Below are 15561 nucleotides of genomic sequence, written 5' to 3'. Positions count from 1 at the left end.
ATTAATAAAATGTATTAAATTAAAAAAAAAAACCAAACAACCAAACTGTATGTGTGCTGTTCCAGTGACAGCACTGAGAAAGTGTATCATATTACATGTAGAAGAGTGGCTGTCCCATCTTTTCTTCTGTTCATTTTTGGGTTTAGGCTGCTACATTTTTTCAGAATTTGATGATTTTTTTTTTTTCCCCATCATATTTTCTTTGAATATGTACAGTTAGCACAGAATATAACCTTTCATGTGGTATAGCACAATTAGAGGCAGAAGATCTATTTGTGTATTTGCAGGCCATTTCATTCCTGCATTCCAGGTCATTATTTTTGGGCTAATTATTCTGTAAATTGGAACCTGTGTTGCTATTAATGCCTTGTTACAATTTACTTCTTAATAACATAACACTTTTTGCTTCATTTTACCAGTAAAACTTGTCAGCCGAGTCATTTTTAACTGTTACATCCATCACTGGATATTCTGTGCACTACTTATGTAACACTATTGAATTACCAAGCCAGACAGGTTTTTGACTACCAGACTAATTCTTATGATCTAACCCTACCAGAGGTATGAAGTTTAGCCTTTTTGCTAAAGCTGTATTGTATCTTTATGACTTTTGGGAACAATGAATGCACACAAGAGCACAATTTCCTCTCTTTCTGTACCCAAGCTAAACGTGTTATCTCACTGGTGCATGTTTTTAAAAATGTCCCTGCAGTGATATAAAGAGATGAAAAATGGTTCCTGTCTCTAAAAGAATTGCTTGTGTTCTCTGCATACTGGCTCTATCACTACTGTTGGTTTCCTTGGTACAGGAATTACCTTGATGCCATTGACAAACCATAATGGAAAATGGGCACAACTGCCACTTCTTAGGATAGACAGAAAAATTTTTAACAACCAAATCACAGCAGGATTTCCTTATAAGAGAGTTCAAAACCAATGCAGATACAATGCAGATGGTTTATGTTTCTCTTCTGTGTGTATGAAGTTTCTCAAATTAAAAGTCAAGCTCAGTTTCGTAATGTGCTCATAATACAAGTACGTGTGTTAGCTCTTGCACCATATTGACTTTCCTGAGTGTGCATTAGGTTACAGTGATACTTAAACACACTCCTGTATATTAACCTGAAATGTGGAAAATGTTATTTGTGGTGAATTTGCATTTTCAAACTGTTAGGCTTTGAAGGGCAAGTAATAAAAACATTGAAAGGTTGCAGCTGATGGAGATGGTTCGTAGTTATAGCTCTCCAGTTACTCAGCATGAGGATTAAATTGTAGTGACAACCTTCATCCTCCCTGAAATCTGTTAGTATAGACAAAAACTATCCCTGAATGTTTGCAGGGTAGAACCCAAACTGGTGTTGGTTTTTGTTACCCGCCCCCCTCTGTTTTTATTTTAACTAATAATTCCAGTATTACATAAATGTGAACCCTTGCAGGATTTAAAACAGTCCACATATTTTTCTCACAATATAAGGGATTGTTCTGCATCAGGAAACTTAATGCTTGAGTACACATATTTGTATTAATACAGCCTGAAGGCTGTCTCTGTTAAATGCTTTGCAGTTTTTCTGAAAAGGGGCATCTGTTCTCCCTTTACTTCACTTTCTTGCCTTGTCATACATGTACATTTAAAAAAATTTCTTAAAATGAATAAATATTCCTTCAGTGAACAGTTTAGTTGGAATTACTTTTGTATTCTGAGTATTTATTTTCAGTACAGCTGTTAATTAATTCACTGCTAACTTGAATAGTTGTTTACATTTTTAACAACTCTCAACCATTGATAAATCTGGTGGAAAACCTTAAATTATGTTATGAATTTTGTCAGAGTATAATTCCAGATATCAGTGACTACTGTCAAATTTTGGATGAGTTGGTATGTGCATTTCTCTTAAATAGTAACTGTCAGAAGGACTTTAGAAAATTACTCATTTTCAACAGTACCATTTATACCAGTAAACTATGAATGTTGTGGTTGTAGAAAGCAGAGTAAACTCTGTTTAAGAGCTACCTTAATAGCTACCTGGCAAGTCTGCTTTGCCAGCTGCTTAAGAGTCACAGATGCAGAAGCACTGTAAATCTCTAGTGAGGGAACCACAGCAGCCTCCAAGCTCCCACCACTTCAGTTCTTCATTCCTTCTTTACCTACCAGCTATCCAGCTGGGCCACCAAGTAGCTAGAGAGATATAACTCTATGTTATACACCTCAATATTAATAAATTATGAAAAATATTTCATCCTGGATTTTATTGTATAAATATCTAAGTATAGATATGAATAAATCTAAATATATACATATAAAAATATATCTAAACAGAGACACTTGCTGACATGGAAGTCTGTTACCTAAGAAGAGCCCTTGTATTTTAATACAGCATGATGATGACTGTTCCCCTTTTGGTAGAGCTCTGACATGATTCTGAAGCAGTAGGACTGAGTTAGAAGCTATGCCTTCATTGGAAGGTAGATTCCATGGAGGTGAGTAGTTGTTACCCAAAAATACAAATACAGAGGTTTTCTGGCATTGGCTTCAAATCTTAATTTAGAAAACTAGCTCAAGCTTTTACAGTTGTGGTTAATTCTGATTATTTTCATTTATAATATTCCTGTACTTTCATTTTGGAGGTATGTTTCCTATATTGCTGTAGAACTGCCCTGTCTGTTTCTCAAAGGGCAGATTGCTGGTAGGATTGTGAAGGGGCCAGTCTGCTTTCACTCAGGAATGACCTGAGGCAGAAGTGAGCCCATTATTCTTCCATACATGAGATAGAGAGGACTCTTTCTTTCAAAAAATTGCTTTCCTTGTCTGCTTCCCATTTGCTCCTTTTCTTTTTTTAAGATCAGGATGGCGAAAATCAGGAATTTAAAAAAGTTATAACAGAAAAATTAATTTAATCTTGGTTCTTTATCTGTGGTGGTTTATTTCAATCTATTTTGTACATTGTGTTGTAAAACACTGAATGAATTTCAATGCCTTTACCACACTTTGTGGTAGGCACTAGCTGGATAGGGTTCATTTTGTGTATGACTGATTCCCTCTAGGCTTGGACAGCATCTCCCTACCTTTAGAGAGCCTCCCTCTCCAAGATATATAGTCTGGTTAGAATGGCTTCCATATGAACCTTTGTGTTTAAAAAGTACACAGACCAGAGGTTATACTGAAAAGTCAGTGATTAAACTTCAAATAGTAGGGTGCTTCCCAAAAGAGGGGCATTGCTCCTCTTAATAAATTTTTTTAATGCCCTTCACAAACACAGAAACATAAGATAAAAATAAATCTGGTACATACCCTAATATTGGGAACCCGTGAATGAGTCTGACAGAGAACTTTCAGTATGCAGGACTTACTGCATCCCTGAAAATACCATCTGCTGTAATGTCCTCTGCAGTCCAGTAGCCAGTTCCTATTCAAAGATGCACAACCACCTATCTCCCCTTCTCCATAGCACTGTGTCCATAGCACTTGGAGTTACGGTTCCCAAGGACTGCTCTGTGTGATACAAAGGAGGTACCAGAAATAAAAAAAACATTATTAAAATGGGATAAAAAGATAAAACAGCCTACTACAATCAAAACTAAGTGCATACCTCAGAACATGAATTCTTGAGTAACTATTAAAATACACCATATGTATTAACATCATTAGATAAGATTCTGATCATCACCGTCCACTATTTTCTTATACAATCAGAGTGGTTTGCTTTCAAAAAGATAGTACTCTGTAGCTGTCCACCAAGAAACATAATGTCTCTAGTCTTCCCTTTGAACAGCTGTTTTCAAATGTTTCTCACTATCACTTCGTTCTGAAAGTCTTTGTCCAAAGAAGGGCAACGGAGCTGGTGCAGGGTCTGGAGCACAGGTCGTACGGGGAGCGGCTGAGGGAACTGGGGGTGTTTAGTCTGCAGAAGAGGAGGCTGAGGGGAGACCTCATCGCCCTCTACAGCTCCCTGAAAGGAGGGTGCAGAGAGCTGGGGATGAGCCTCTTTAACCAAGTAACAAGTGATAGGACAAGAGGGAATGGCCTCAAGTTGCACCAGGGAAGGTTTAGACTGGATATTAGGAAGCATTTCTTTACAGATCGGTTTGTTAGGTGTTGGAATGGGCTGCCCAGGACAGTTGTGGACTCCCCATCCCTGCAGGTGTTTAAGAGTCAGATCGACATAGCACTTACGGATATGGTGTAGTTGAGAACGGTCGGTGTTAGGTTAATGGTTGGACTGGACGATTTTCAAGGTCTTTTCCAACCTAGACGATTCTGTGAAGTCATCACCTTACTGAGCAGGTTCCAAGTGCCCAGAACCAAATCTGTGCATGCAACTGTTGTTACAGGCAGTGCAGGCCAGAAACTTCAACTCTGGCACAACTAATGTCTGCTGCCATTAATATATTACTGCTTTACTGTTTGTCTTTCTTCAACTGTTTTAGCATACCTATTAGAACATCTGAAAATGTATATAAAAATCCTGGTTTAGAATATCTGATGCTGAAAAAAAAATCACAAATACTGAAGCAGTCCTTTTGAAAATACTTATGTACTACTAGGTCTGCTTTTCAGTGAGTTGCTGAAATTTCTCGATATTCACTTTACCCTAGTTCTGATTTTTTCAATTACCTACTTTTGCCATTCAGTGATTGAATTTTACTGTAAATCTACTTTTAAATGTTCATTCTTACATTGTTGTAATTAATTACTTGGCAAAACCTAAAACTCTGCATGAGAAATTAAGTTTTATTCCCTGTTGTTTAAAAAACCTTGATGCGTTCCATGGAAGCATGTGTGCCCTTTAAAACACTGGGATTACAAAACATATTTCAGCTAATTGGAAAGAGGATGTAATTACAATTAAACTAATTTTTCCTGTAATCTTATCCAAAGACTGAACTCTTCTTAATTCCCTTCTTTGTTTCCCTGATGGGCACAACATAACAGACTGATTCCCTTGCATAATTTTGAGTGCTGGGCTCTGTATCTGTGGCACAGCAGTGTTATCTCTGAGGGACCTACTATGTAGAGATTCCACTGCTGTCAGTGTCACTGCAAAGGAACATGTGAATTGATTATTCTTTTTCTTTTCTTCATATTGACACATCCCTAAGATATATCTGCTCAAGAAATTAATAAGTATTAGGGCAGTATCTGCTGTTAAAAGAATAGCTTTGAGGTAGAGAACGCTCTTTTGCAGACAAGGATCATGCATTTCTACCACTGGAATGAAAATTTGCTCTAAGAAGGGCTTTATGTTTTTTGCTACGTGAACTGATGTGATAATGTCTGCATGTTCTTTTTCAATCAGACATGCTATTGCTTTGTCTGGACCCTAAACTGACCAAAAGCTTTGCAAGTGGAATTAGTGCTGTTCTGGGCTAATAAACCCTGTCTCACAGGCACATATATTCCTGTGGTTTCAAGTCAGGCTTAGTGTGAGAGCAGAGCAACCTCAAGGTTGCCTGTCAGCCTTTTGTAGACATAACCCTGAATCTGGTCTTTACTCTTGCCTGGATTGGTACAGCAGCAGTTCAGTGACAGGCACTGTAGTATACTTACCATTGACAGGGCCATAGATGGTCATTTCTGTTATGCTGTTGGCTGGGCACATCGCCATGTGACTTGGCAATGAAAATAAAATAGTCTCAAGACAAGACACTCTGACTTGCTTTCAGGGCATGTTGGGTAAACATAGGAGTGTTGGAAACAGCTACGTTCCTTCTATCTTCAACACACCATTTCCAGTGCAAAGTTTCACACATTTTTTTTTTCTAACAGTGTCTCTGTAATAAATTAAAAAATATTGGTGGTGATTATGATGGAAAATAACATAAGTATTATTTTATAAATAATTTAGAGATCTTGGACAGTAGGCTTGCAAATAGTCAGACTAAAGATACAGAATGAGCTGAAAGTAGTAATCTTACAGGACTTTCTCTTTCCAGTCAAAGGTAATCTGAAGTATTTCTATCATCAGCCAAGAAAGTCAGATGATGATGGGAACTCAAACTGTGTTGCTTTAGCCTATTTAGGGAAAGGAGGCTTTTATATAATTTAGCAAAGATTGAAGAATAAGGTTCATCCCATGTCCTGTGGAGTGAAAATTGAACTGATAGGGATTTAGAGTCTCTATTGTCAACATTTAAAAAAAAAAAAAAATTTACAAGTGAACTGCAACATTTTGATGTTCTTGTTGCTGATTTAATTAAAAAGGAAAATGCAATCTCTTTTTAAGTACTGAAATATGTATTGTTGATGAGATGACTGATGTCATCACTGAACCATCTTTATGACAGAAAAGAAAAAAGCAACTATTAAATGTAAATAACTGATTTCTCAGTTTTCTATCCTAAACAAGCTTGCTCCCCTTTTCTTATCTAAACAGTCTCCTTTGGCCTGAGATCATAAGCAGAATTTTTGTCAGAAAACATTTTCTGGGAAATGTGGATGGTTGGAATATCAAAATTAATCTTAGAGTGGAAAATATGATGATACTACCATTTCTAATTTTGTCGCTACCAAGAAAAGTATATTGTTGTGCCAGAATCATCATCATATGCCATGCATTAAGCAGACAGCTTCTAAAATTTCTGCTTAAATAACCTAAATTATATATAAACAATGACACACTTGTATATTTAATATATACTTTATTATATACAGAAAAGGTATATGTGCATATGCTGAAACTTTGTGGACATCTGGAGTATTGCGATAAAGTTATGATTTCCATCTGGAACATGACAATTTTTAAGCAAGTCAGTCTGATATATTTTAAGATGATAGACCACACAGTTAATTTTGATCTTGGTGTCATTCAAACACTGTATTGTGGACCAAAAAAAAAAGAAGCCAAAGAAGCCAGTGCAGTATGGTTTGCTTCACTGCTGAATGTTTTGCATGGTTGGTTTTTTAAATTTTTTACTTCATTAACAGTTTTGAGTCTCCTGCATGTTAGTTTTTCAGTCTTTATTGTCCTGCTAGTGAATATCTGCTGTATTTTTAAAAGAAATTCTCATTTCTGTTTGATAGTACTGCAATTAGCAGTTTCTCAGACATGTATTCAGTATCTACTAAGTTGCATCTCAGGACCTACAGTTAAGAATAAAGCCTGGAGACTAAAGACATGGAGAAGCTTGGTTCACTGTTTTCTTAGAAAATGTTTCTTGGAAGTCTTTGCTCATCTACAGATAGATGGATGGTTCTAACACAGAAGTTGGTCCCTTGTCTCCAAGTACCTCACTGAAAGTATGACAGTAATTAGGTCTGTCTGATCAGCCCACAGCAGCTACAGCAGAAAGCAAAGCTGAAGTACTCACTGGGTAAATATTTGAGGGTTATTATTGAAACAGGGCTCCTGAACAAAATAAGGAAGAAGTGAAAGGAAACCTTGTTAAGAACTTCAGCATTTTTACCAATACTTAGATTATCTGGATTGCTCCTTTAAAATATCCTAAGTGTCATTAACTTGTCTTACAGTTTACCTTTCTTAAGAATTGAAGGTTCTGTTTAAGTTCCATTATGCATATACTTTTTTCCTCCTTCTTGAGATCAAAAAAAACGGACTTTTATAGCAAATTTTAGCTGTGAAGAAAGGGCATTATTCAAATACTTTGAACATTCCCTGCCTTCTGATTTTCCTAGACCATAGATCAGTGGAACTTTTTCCTCCTCCCCAACCAGCACTGCATGTCTGATCATCTTTTTGTCTATTTTTCCTTCCTACAGGGACCCTATAAAAATACAGCAGCTGCAGCACCAAATTCGTCTGGAGCAAGAAAGTGGACAGTGGTATCGTCACCAACAGCAACCTGATCATCATCAGCATCCTCCCTCTTCTCCTTCCTTTCCTCCTCCCCCCTCTTTCCAGGAGCTTGAGTCCAGCCAGTCTGTCACCTCTCCTGTGCCAATGAGTATTCTTAACTCACATACTTCCCCAACCATGCAGTCTTCCAGCTCCTTCAACTATGCTCGGCCTAAGCAATTCATTGCTGCTCAGAACATCAGCCCTGCTTCAGGTTATGTGACTCCATCTTCAGGATCATCTACATCCAGCCTTCCTTCTCCTATGTCTCCAACTGGTTCTCAGAAACAGTTTGGGAGAGTGCCTGTTGCCCCTTTTTCTCAGCAGTTTGCTCCAGAAGGGGAGTACGCCTGGTCTCCTTCTTCTCCATCCCCTCCACCCCCACCTCCACCTGTCTTTAGTCCAACTGCAACATATCCCGTGTGTGATTCCTTTCCACTTCCACCTCCTCCACCTCCTCCTCTTCCTTCACTTTCTTCACCTTCCCACAGCCTGTCTCCAACTCCCAGATTTCCTAATTCCGGACAGTCTCCAGCAGCTTTTCTCAGCTCAATGCTGCCATCCCAGCCACCACCCATTTCTGTCAACGCATTAGGCCTGCCAAAAGGAGTGACCCCTCCGTAAGTATCAGCTAATGAGCTCCTTGAGTTTGACTGTACTGGAGATTATTGCACTTGCTTCATTATACTTTCCTAGGGTCCTTTGCTGTTATCTGCTACCTGAGAGGGAGAAATGTGTGAATTATTTGCAAATGCTTCTGTGCTAGAGATGGGATATAGTTTTCTAACCCTCACAGAAGTGAGATTCTGGAAGAGTCCTACAGTAGGAACACAAAAGAGAAGCTAAAGCTTTAGAATGGGAGTTGATGAAAATATGAAAGCAGCAGCAAAAGGCTCTGCATGCCCAGGATCGTGAAAGGAAATCAAAGAAAACTCTTCTTGGGACCCAGTTCTTTTAAAGTCAATGATATTCAATGATATTTGAAGACTATGTTCCTATTATGTCTGCAGGTAGAGAAAAATCAAGAGAGCATAGTTCAGAAGTCTCTGTAGCTTTGTGATACTTAAAAGTATAAGGTATGAAAGTATATATCTGACAACAAAGTGGTCATAGTGATATATTGACTTTTGGCTAGAGTTTTTGTTCCAAGGAAGTTTGGAAAGGGGTTTAGGAGGGGATTTAGAAAAGCAGTGCATAAAAACAAACAGAATCCCTCCCCCTAACAACTCCACATACTTGTTTTCCCCTTTTGTCTTCTCTGAAGGCCAGAATAGTATTTTGGAGCATGTCAGCTCCCATCATAGATCAGTTTGTCTTTCCACTGGCACTAGACTCTCATTCCATCCTTAGAGAACAAAGAGACATGCTGAAGAACAAAAATGAGAATAGCTGTTTCCAAGGCTTATTTATAACTTTTGTCTAGAAGTTTGTCTAAACATATCTACAGTATCTAGGTGACTTGCTCAGCTAAATACTGTTGTGGTAGGAACTTCTGTTATTTCAGTCCAAGATACAAAAAGGAAGAGAAAGGAAGAAAGCATACATATCAAAGTAATAAATCAGGTATATGCTTTAAAAAGCATTTCTTTATCTTGATTTCTGTCATATGGCTCATTGTAGAGTCTGGCCATAAAATAGATTTAGAAGAAAAATTAATAAATAGTACAGTTTGCCCTTGCACTCATAATAGTTGTGATTTTTCTGTCTTACTGTGTCCTTTGCACTGCCTGAGGTTCTTTACTGATACTGACTGCTGAAAGTTGTGTGATTAATTTACTGACAGCTTGACAGGTAAGCATAGCCCATAAAAGCCTGCAATTACCCCTTATTTTCCAGGAAAGGCTCTAATAAGGTGTATATATAGTTTGGATAGGAGTTGAATTCTCTCCCAAGTTCCCTTCTGTAAGCTGTGAGGGTGACAGCAGCAGCTTGAGCCTCTAGTGTGTCCCTCCTTCCCTCTTATACTGTGCTCATGCACATGTGTTCTTACCTGAGGCATTTGCTGTGTTTTAATTCATTCTCTTCGATCTTTGGATAGACAACTCTGCAAGGATGCTTCCCCTCTCCCCATGCCACTCACTTCCCCAAGCCCAGCAGCCAGTCTGGGTGTGCACATGATGGTGTGTCTGTTCCCCCAGGACAAGGCAGCAGCCTCAGGCTGTGAGCTGAGGATGAGGTGGTTGGGTGTTTGGCCTTCGTTCCCTCAGGAAATGTTGTCCAGATGGGAGCTGGATCATGTTAACCATACTGAAACTATGTGTGTATAATTTATATATATATATATACACACACACACACACACACACACACTGAGCATTTGTCATCTGAATTAACACATTAAAACATGGTAAAAGATGTACCGCGTGGTGCAAAAAACCCCAAATCTATTGTTATGTATCTTTGATGCCAACTTTTGCCTTTTCACTTTACTGTGTAGGTTACTAATGTCTGGTGTGTCTTGCTGGGTAAATCATTCTCTTTCCCACCATTCTCGTACCACTCCTGAGAAATTCTTCCCCTCGCCTCCCTTCCCTCCACTGCTTTTAGTCTCTTCTGTGATTTGTGCTATAGTCTCAGTTCCTTTTTTTTTTTCCCCCCACATTTTCACTTCTTGCTGCTTTTCCCTTGTCTTCTGCTCCATCCTCACAAATCCTCTTGAATACATTTGTCTTCCTGAGACATTGTAGGTTTTGAGCCACTCACATTTCATCACCATGGTCTATAGTCTCACCATGTACTCCATGATCTTCAAGATCCATTGATTGAAAAGGATGATACAGTTTCCTGACAGTGTGCTGTACAGACTGGGTGCAAAGAATGAATTGAAGCAGTCACAGTTTTGCTTCAGCTCAGCAACTAAAATGCTGGTCAAGGCATTTAGCTGTCTCTGCTTATTGATCAGTCATATAGTGGTGATACTGAGAGGAGGATAGTGGGTTGCTGAAAGTAAGCTAGGCAGAGCTTGAAATACTTTTCCTGGAAAGAACGTACATTTTTTACTAGAGACTCCAAATACAGTGTTTGAAGTGATCGTATTTCCTATTTAGACAATAACTTTATGATTCATTATTATTATATTTTACCATCAGTGGAAGTAGACTTGGACTTGTCATTGGATTTAGCTACCTCAAAAGTTTCATATCAAGTGCCTTTAGCAGATAAAATGCTCGTAAAAGACAGTCTTCCTGTCTGCTATCAGTGTTTTCATGGCTCCTTTCTCTTGCCTTGTCTTTTTTGTGTTTGTATTTCAGGGTTGGTAATTCACTGTACATATTTTGATTATATGGTCTTTTTACAGTGATTGTTTACTCTCTTCTCTCCCAGGCATGGGTAATGTGACACCGATAGCCAACTATCTGAAAGAAAACAATAAATACTTAGTCTTGTCAGAGTCTCATGTAATTAGCAGAAAACATTGTTTGGCAGAGTACAAAATTCTGCAGACTATTTTTATAAGTTATGTATCTTGATATACTCCAGAAATTATTGAATAATTGTTTAAATTTTCATACATTTGAATGATTTTTTTTTCATTACTCAGTACAATCACAGATCTGTTCCTCAGAATCAGTACTTAGTCGGTATCATTCTTACTTTCTTCAGATTGCTTTTGTGATAGGAGAATAAGGTAAAGTAATAAACGTTGCAGGTGGAGGTAATTATTTTTGGAGATGATCAAAGTCATCAGTGAATTTTTCTGTAAAGTGGAGGACACAGTAGTTGTTTACAAACCAACAGAGAGTCTTCATTTCTCTTCATGGAGTCAGACCTTCCCTCCACCAGCTTTCCTCAGACATTTCCATTCCAGTGTATGTATCATCCTATTTTCTATTTAAAAGAGAAATTGATCCAAGGAGGTGTTGTGTGACTTGTTTATATAAGAGGTGAGACAAACCACTTCTAACTCCCTTCCATCCCTGTGCTCTGTCTGTAAGCTCATGAACAGTAAATACCAGGCTAATATTTCAGCTAAGGGTTGACATTTTCCTTGGTTTTGGACCCCGAGACTCTGGAAGTGACAGCATTATCTAAACCAGTTTGATCAAATGAATATTCTTTGCAGTTGATAGATTTTGAAACATTGCACTGGGGTTTTTTTGTTTGTTTGGAATGGGGTTTTTTTTGTTTGTTTTTTACCAGTACATTACAGCCTTGTCCAAATCATGGGAATAGGTACTTGTGAATTTACTACATTTTATTTGGACATCTGAAACATAGAAAGCAGCTTTTTGTCATTAGTACCTCACTTGCAACAATTGTATGGTAAATGCTTCATCTTTCCCCTAAGCTCTAGAAACTTTGTAATGACCAGCATTTTCAAGCTGTGACTGTGGTAGTGGTAGCTGAACAAGCTTTGGGAATTTTATTTTTTTTTAATTAATGGGGCAGATTTGATAAATAGATGGCTTGTCAGAGCACAGTGTTGTTACACAAGAGAGAAGTGCTGGCGGAACTTCATAGCTAAGTACTTAAGGGAATTATGAACACTTGTCAGTTATTTCTGAGGTAAAACTTGGCTGGAGTAAGGTGGTTGGATACTGTTCTTAAAAATCTCAGGTCTTCACCCAAAGAAAAATCCAGGGTGGGTGGGTGTGTTGGACTCAGGTTAGCTTTTGGTTACAGAAGACTTGCAGGGAGCAGAGTTAATGTGGCAGAAACATAGAACTGAGGGAGTTTTGTTCACAGTTAAATCTGTAGAAGCTAGAAACTGGTCTTCACTGTTCATAGAAAAAGCAAATTATATCTGTATGAAAAGAAATAAGTATACTTACAAATTCTAGGTAAGCACATACATTGGTAAACTTACATGAGCATTTGTGAAAGCAAGATTAGTCCCATAAGTAGAATTTAGTGACTATTTGGTGAATATTTTAATAACAAGAATACAATTCCTGATACAAAAAGGTGTGGAATGAACCAACCTGGAGAAATGGAATCTCCTTCTAAGTATAAAAACCATATAGTCTCATATATACATACATATATATATATATATACACATATATATATATATATATAATTTTGAAAGCAACTTTTAAAATTACATTGTTTTCTTAAAGAAGACATTTTTCTGTAAAGTAGACTTTTTCTTAACGTATATGTCTTCAGTAATATTACCTTAGTCACAAACAGAAAAAAATCTGACCGTACAGAATTGGTGAAAGAACGTGACTCTAGATCTACTGCTTTCTGGAAAAGAATGGAAAATGGAAAACATTGTTTTGAAGAAAAGATTGTCTAAAGTATCTTGTAAAATGTAATTAAATAAGCTGCTTTTATCACTCTAACTAATAAATTTAACTGCTCTTTCAATGACCTCTAGAGCCATAAATCCAAATCTTAAAGGAAATTCTGTGGGAATCATGAGAATATTGACATCAGAGAGATCAGCATTTTTTTCCCATTTGAATCAGAGCTGCTGGCTTGTTCTTGCAGTTGTGTACTGTGACTTGTCCACTGAATTCTGTCTCGAATAGCACCGAAGCAAGCATTTTAATAATCTTTGTGTTCCTTGAGTCAGTTAGCAATGATGGTGACCACTGAGGAAAAGTTACACTTCTCCATCGTTTTATCTTGCAGCTTTCAGTAGTCTCCCAGTACAAATACCAGCTTTCATTTTAGAGTAAACTGTATTGCCGTCCTATGTAGACTAGATATTTATTTTTCCCATATTTGTACATTATGTCTGTCACAACTGTAAAAAATAGAGGATACATTCAGTATGATTGATGTGAAAATAGTTATACATAGGAGGAAGTACCTTGATTAGGAATTCAAACATCAAACTAAGGAGAAAGGTCAGGTTGTTTTCTTGCTTCTGAAGGAGCTCATTTCATCTCTGTGTGCTACCTATTCAGTCACACCTGGAGTTATCCCTGGATCTCAGGAAAATATATATGAAGACAAGTATTTCTGTAACTGGAAAAATTCCAGCAAATATTAGGGTATGAATTAATTCACAACCCTCTGTTTTCTTAAGCTATTGCTCCTGTCCATTAGACCATCTTTGTTTAAAGTTTCTTGATTTATTGTGTTGTACTTCCTTTTCCCATAGTTTGGATGCTACTTGTGACTATTAGACCAACACTTGAGTGTTTTACCTGTGGTATCAGATCACTTCTTGTTTGTTGTGCTAAAAAATGGCTCATATTGGGAGCTTTGGTTTTGCACCTTTTTATTATGTACGTGCATGTGATTGTCATAAAATACATATCCACATCAGCTTTTTTGAAATATGATGAATGCATGTTTGTTGCATTTGAACTTTGAAATCCAGGTTGTGCTCCAGATCTAATCAATTACAGTTGCTCAAAAGTAGAGATCAAGGATTTAACAAGGAGCCACACAGACCGTAGCCAAAATAACTCATCTACTGTATCCTGACAATCATTGCGTCTGGAAGTCTTCATTTTCGAGATGCTTTTATCCAGTTCTTTGTCTAAGTGGTATTTGCAGATGCTTAAGAATGTTGTAAGATGACAAGTGAACTTAACTAAGAGAATTAGTATGTATATTGCATCAGAAATAACGTGGCCAGCAGGGACAGAGAAGTGATCTTACCCCTGTACTCGGCACTGGTGAGGCCGCCCCTCGATTCCTGTGTTCAGTTTTGGGCCCCTCACTACAAAAAGGACATTGAATGACTCGAGCGTGTCCAGAGAAGGGCAACGGAGCTGGTGCAGGGTCTGGAGCACAGGTCGTACGAGGAGCAGCTGAGGGAACTGGGGGGGTTTAGTCTGGAGAAGAGGAGGCTGAGGGGAGACCTCATCGCCCTCTACAGCTCCCTGAAAGGAGGTTGCAGAGAGCTGGGGATGAGTCTCTTTAACCAAGTAACAAGTGACAGGACAAGAGGGAATGGCCTCAAATTGCGCCAGGGAAGGTTTAGACTGGATATTGGGAAGCATTTCTTTACAGAACAAGTTGTTAGGTGTTGGAATGGGCTGCCCAGGTCAGTGGTGGAGTCCCCATCCCTGGAGGTGTTTAAAGAGTCAGGTTGACAGAGCATTTAGGGATATGGTGTAGTTGGAAACTGTCCGTGTTAGGTTAATGGTTGGACTGGATGATCTTCAAGGTCTTTTCCAACCTTGATGATTCTGTCATTCTGTATACCTCTCTGTTGAAGAAGAGAGGCTGTTTGCAGCATTGCTTTGCAGCTTTTTTTTGGTCTACATATTTTTTTTTCAGAGGACTTAATTTTATAACCTCCTTATTTTAAGCAGATCTGAATGCCACAGAAATGTGTGTGGATGTAAAATCCAGGTACAGTAATTGATAGTTTTGGAGACCTTAACCACTAAAATTTCATCAGCTGGAGTAAAGGTTAATAGTTTGGATATATTACCTTTTCTCAGTCCAGTGTAGGTTTTTCTTCCTGTGATTCTGGCAGTTACCTGTTCTCAGGGTTTCAGGACTATGAGGACTGTGCCAACTATCTTTTTCTATATTCAGGAGCAGTCAGTGCTTTAGTGATTTATTTTTTTTTTGTGACCATCAGTTCTAGCATAATGCTGGTAACAATCAAAAATGTGAATAAGATTACTGGTTACAAAATAGGTACAAGTTTTAAAAAATTATATCCAAATATGTGGGCATCTTTGGAAAAGCAAATGACACTTATGTATCTATGGTAACCAGTACAGCACGAGGCAGAGGGATAACTTGCTTAGGTGGGGAAGGAACTGAACAGGAGAATGAAAAAGTAGTAGTTCTTCTATTAATGAGTAAAAATGCATATTTAAAGATAAGTCTTAGAAAAATAAATTTTACGTGG

The 15561-nt window shown here is 37.9% G+C and overlaps 1 protein-coding gene and 1 long non-coding RNA gene across 2 annotated transcripts in view; one reads left to right on the top strand and one right to left on the bottom strand.

The window, feature by feature from the left end:
- LOC113479143 overlaps positions 1-7803 on the bottom strand; it is a 29401-nt gene extending 21598 nt beyond the window's left edge. The window contains exon 1 of the long non-coding RNA XR_003398213.1: positions 7713-7803. This is a non-coding gene — a long non-coding RNA (uncharacterized LOC113479143). The remainder of the gene's footprint in view (positions 1-7712) is intronic.
- The window catches only part of PALLD (palladin, cytoskeletal associated protein), a 199652-nt gene that overhangs the window by 154135 nt on the left and 29956 nt on the right, over positions 1-15561 (top strand). The window contains exon 10 of the mRNA XM_026846885.1: positions 7715-8410. Within this exon, the coding sequence (XP_026702686.1) occupies positions 7715-8410 (696 nt within the window). The remainder of the gene's footprint in view (positions 1-7714; positions 8411-15561) is intronic.

This window comes from Athene cunicularia, assembly GCF_003259725.1.
Source record: "Athene cunicularia isolate RWA chromosome 4 unlocalized genomic scaffold, athCun1 chr4_part1, whole genome shotgun sequence".
Classification (NCBI taxonomy): domain Eukaryota; kingdom Metazoa; phylum Chordata; class Aves; order Strigiformes; family Strigidae; genus Athene; species Athene cunicularia.
This window is presented reverse-complemented; position numbering and strand designations above follow the sequence as displayed.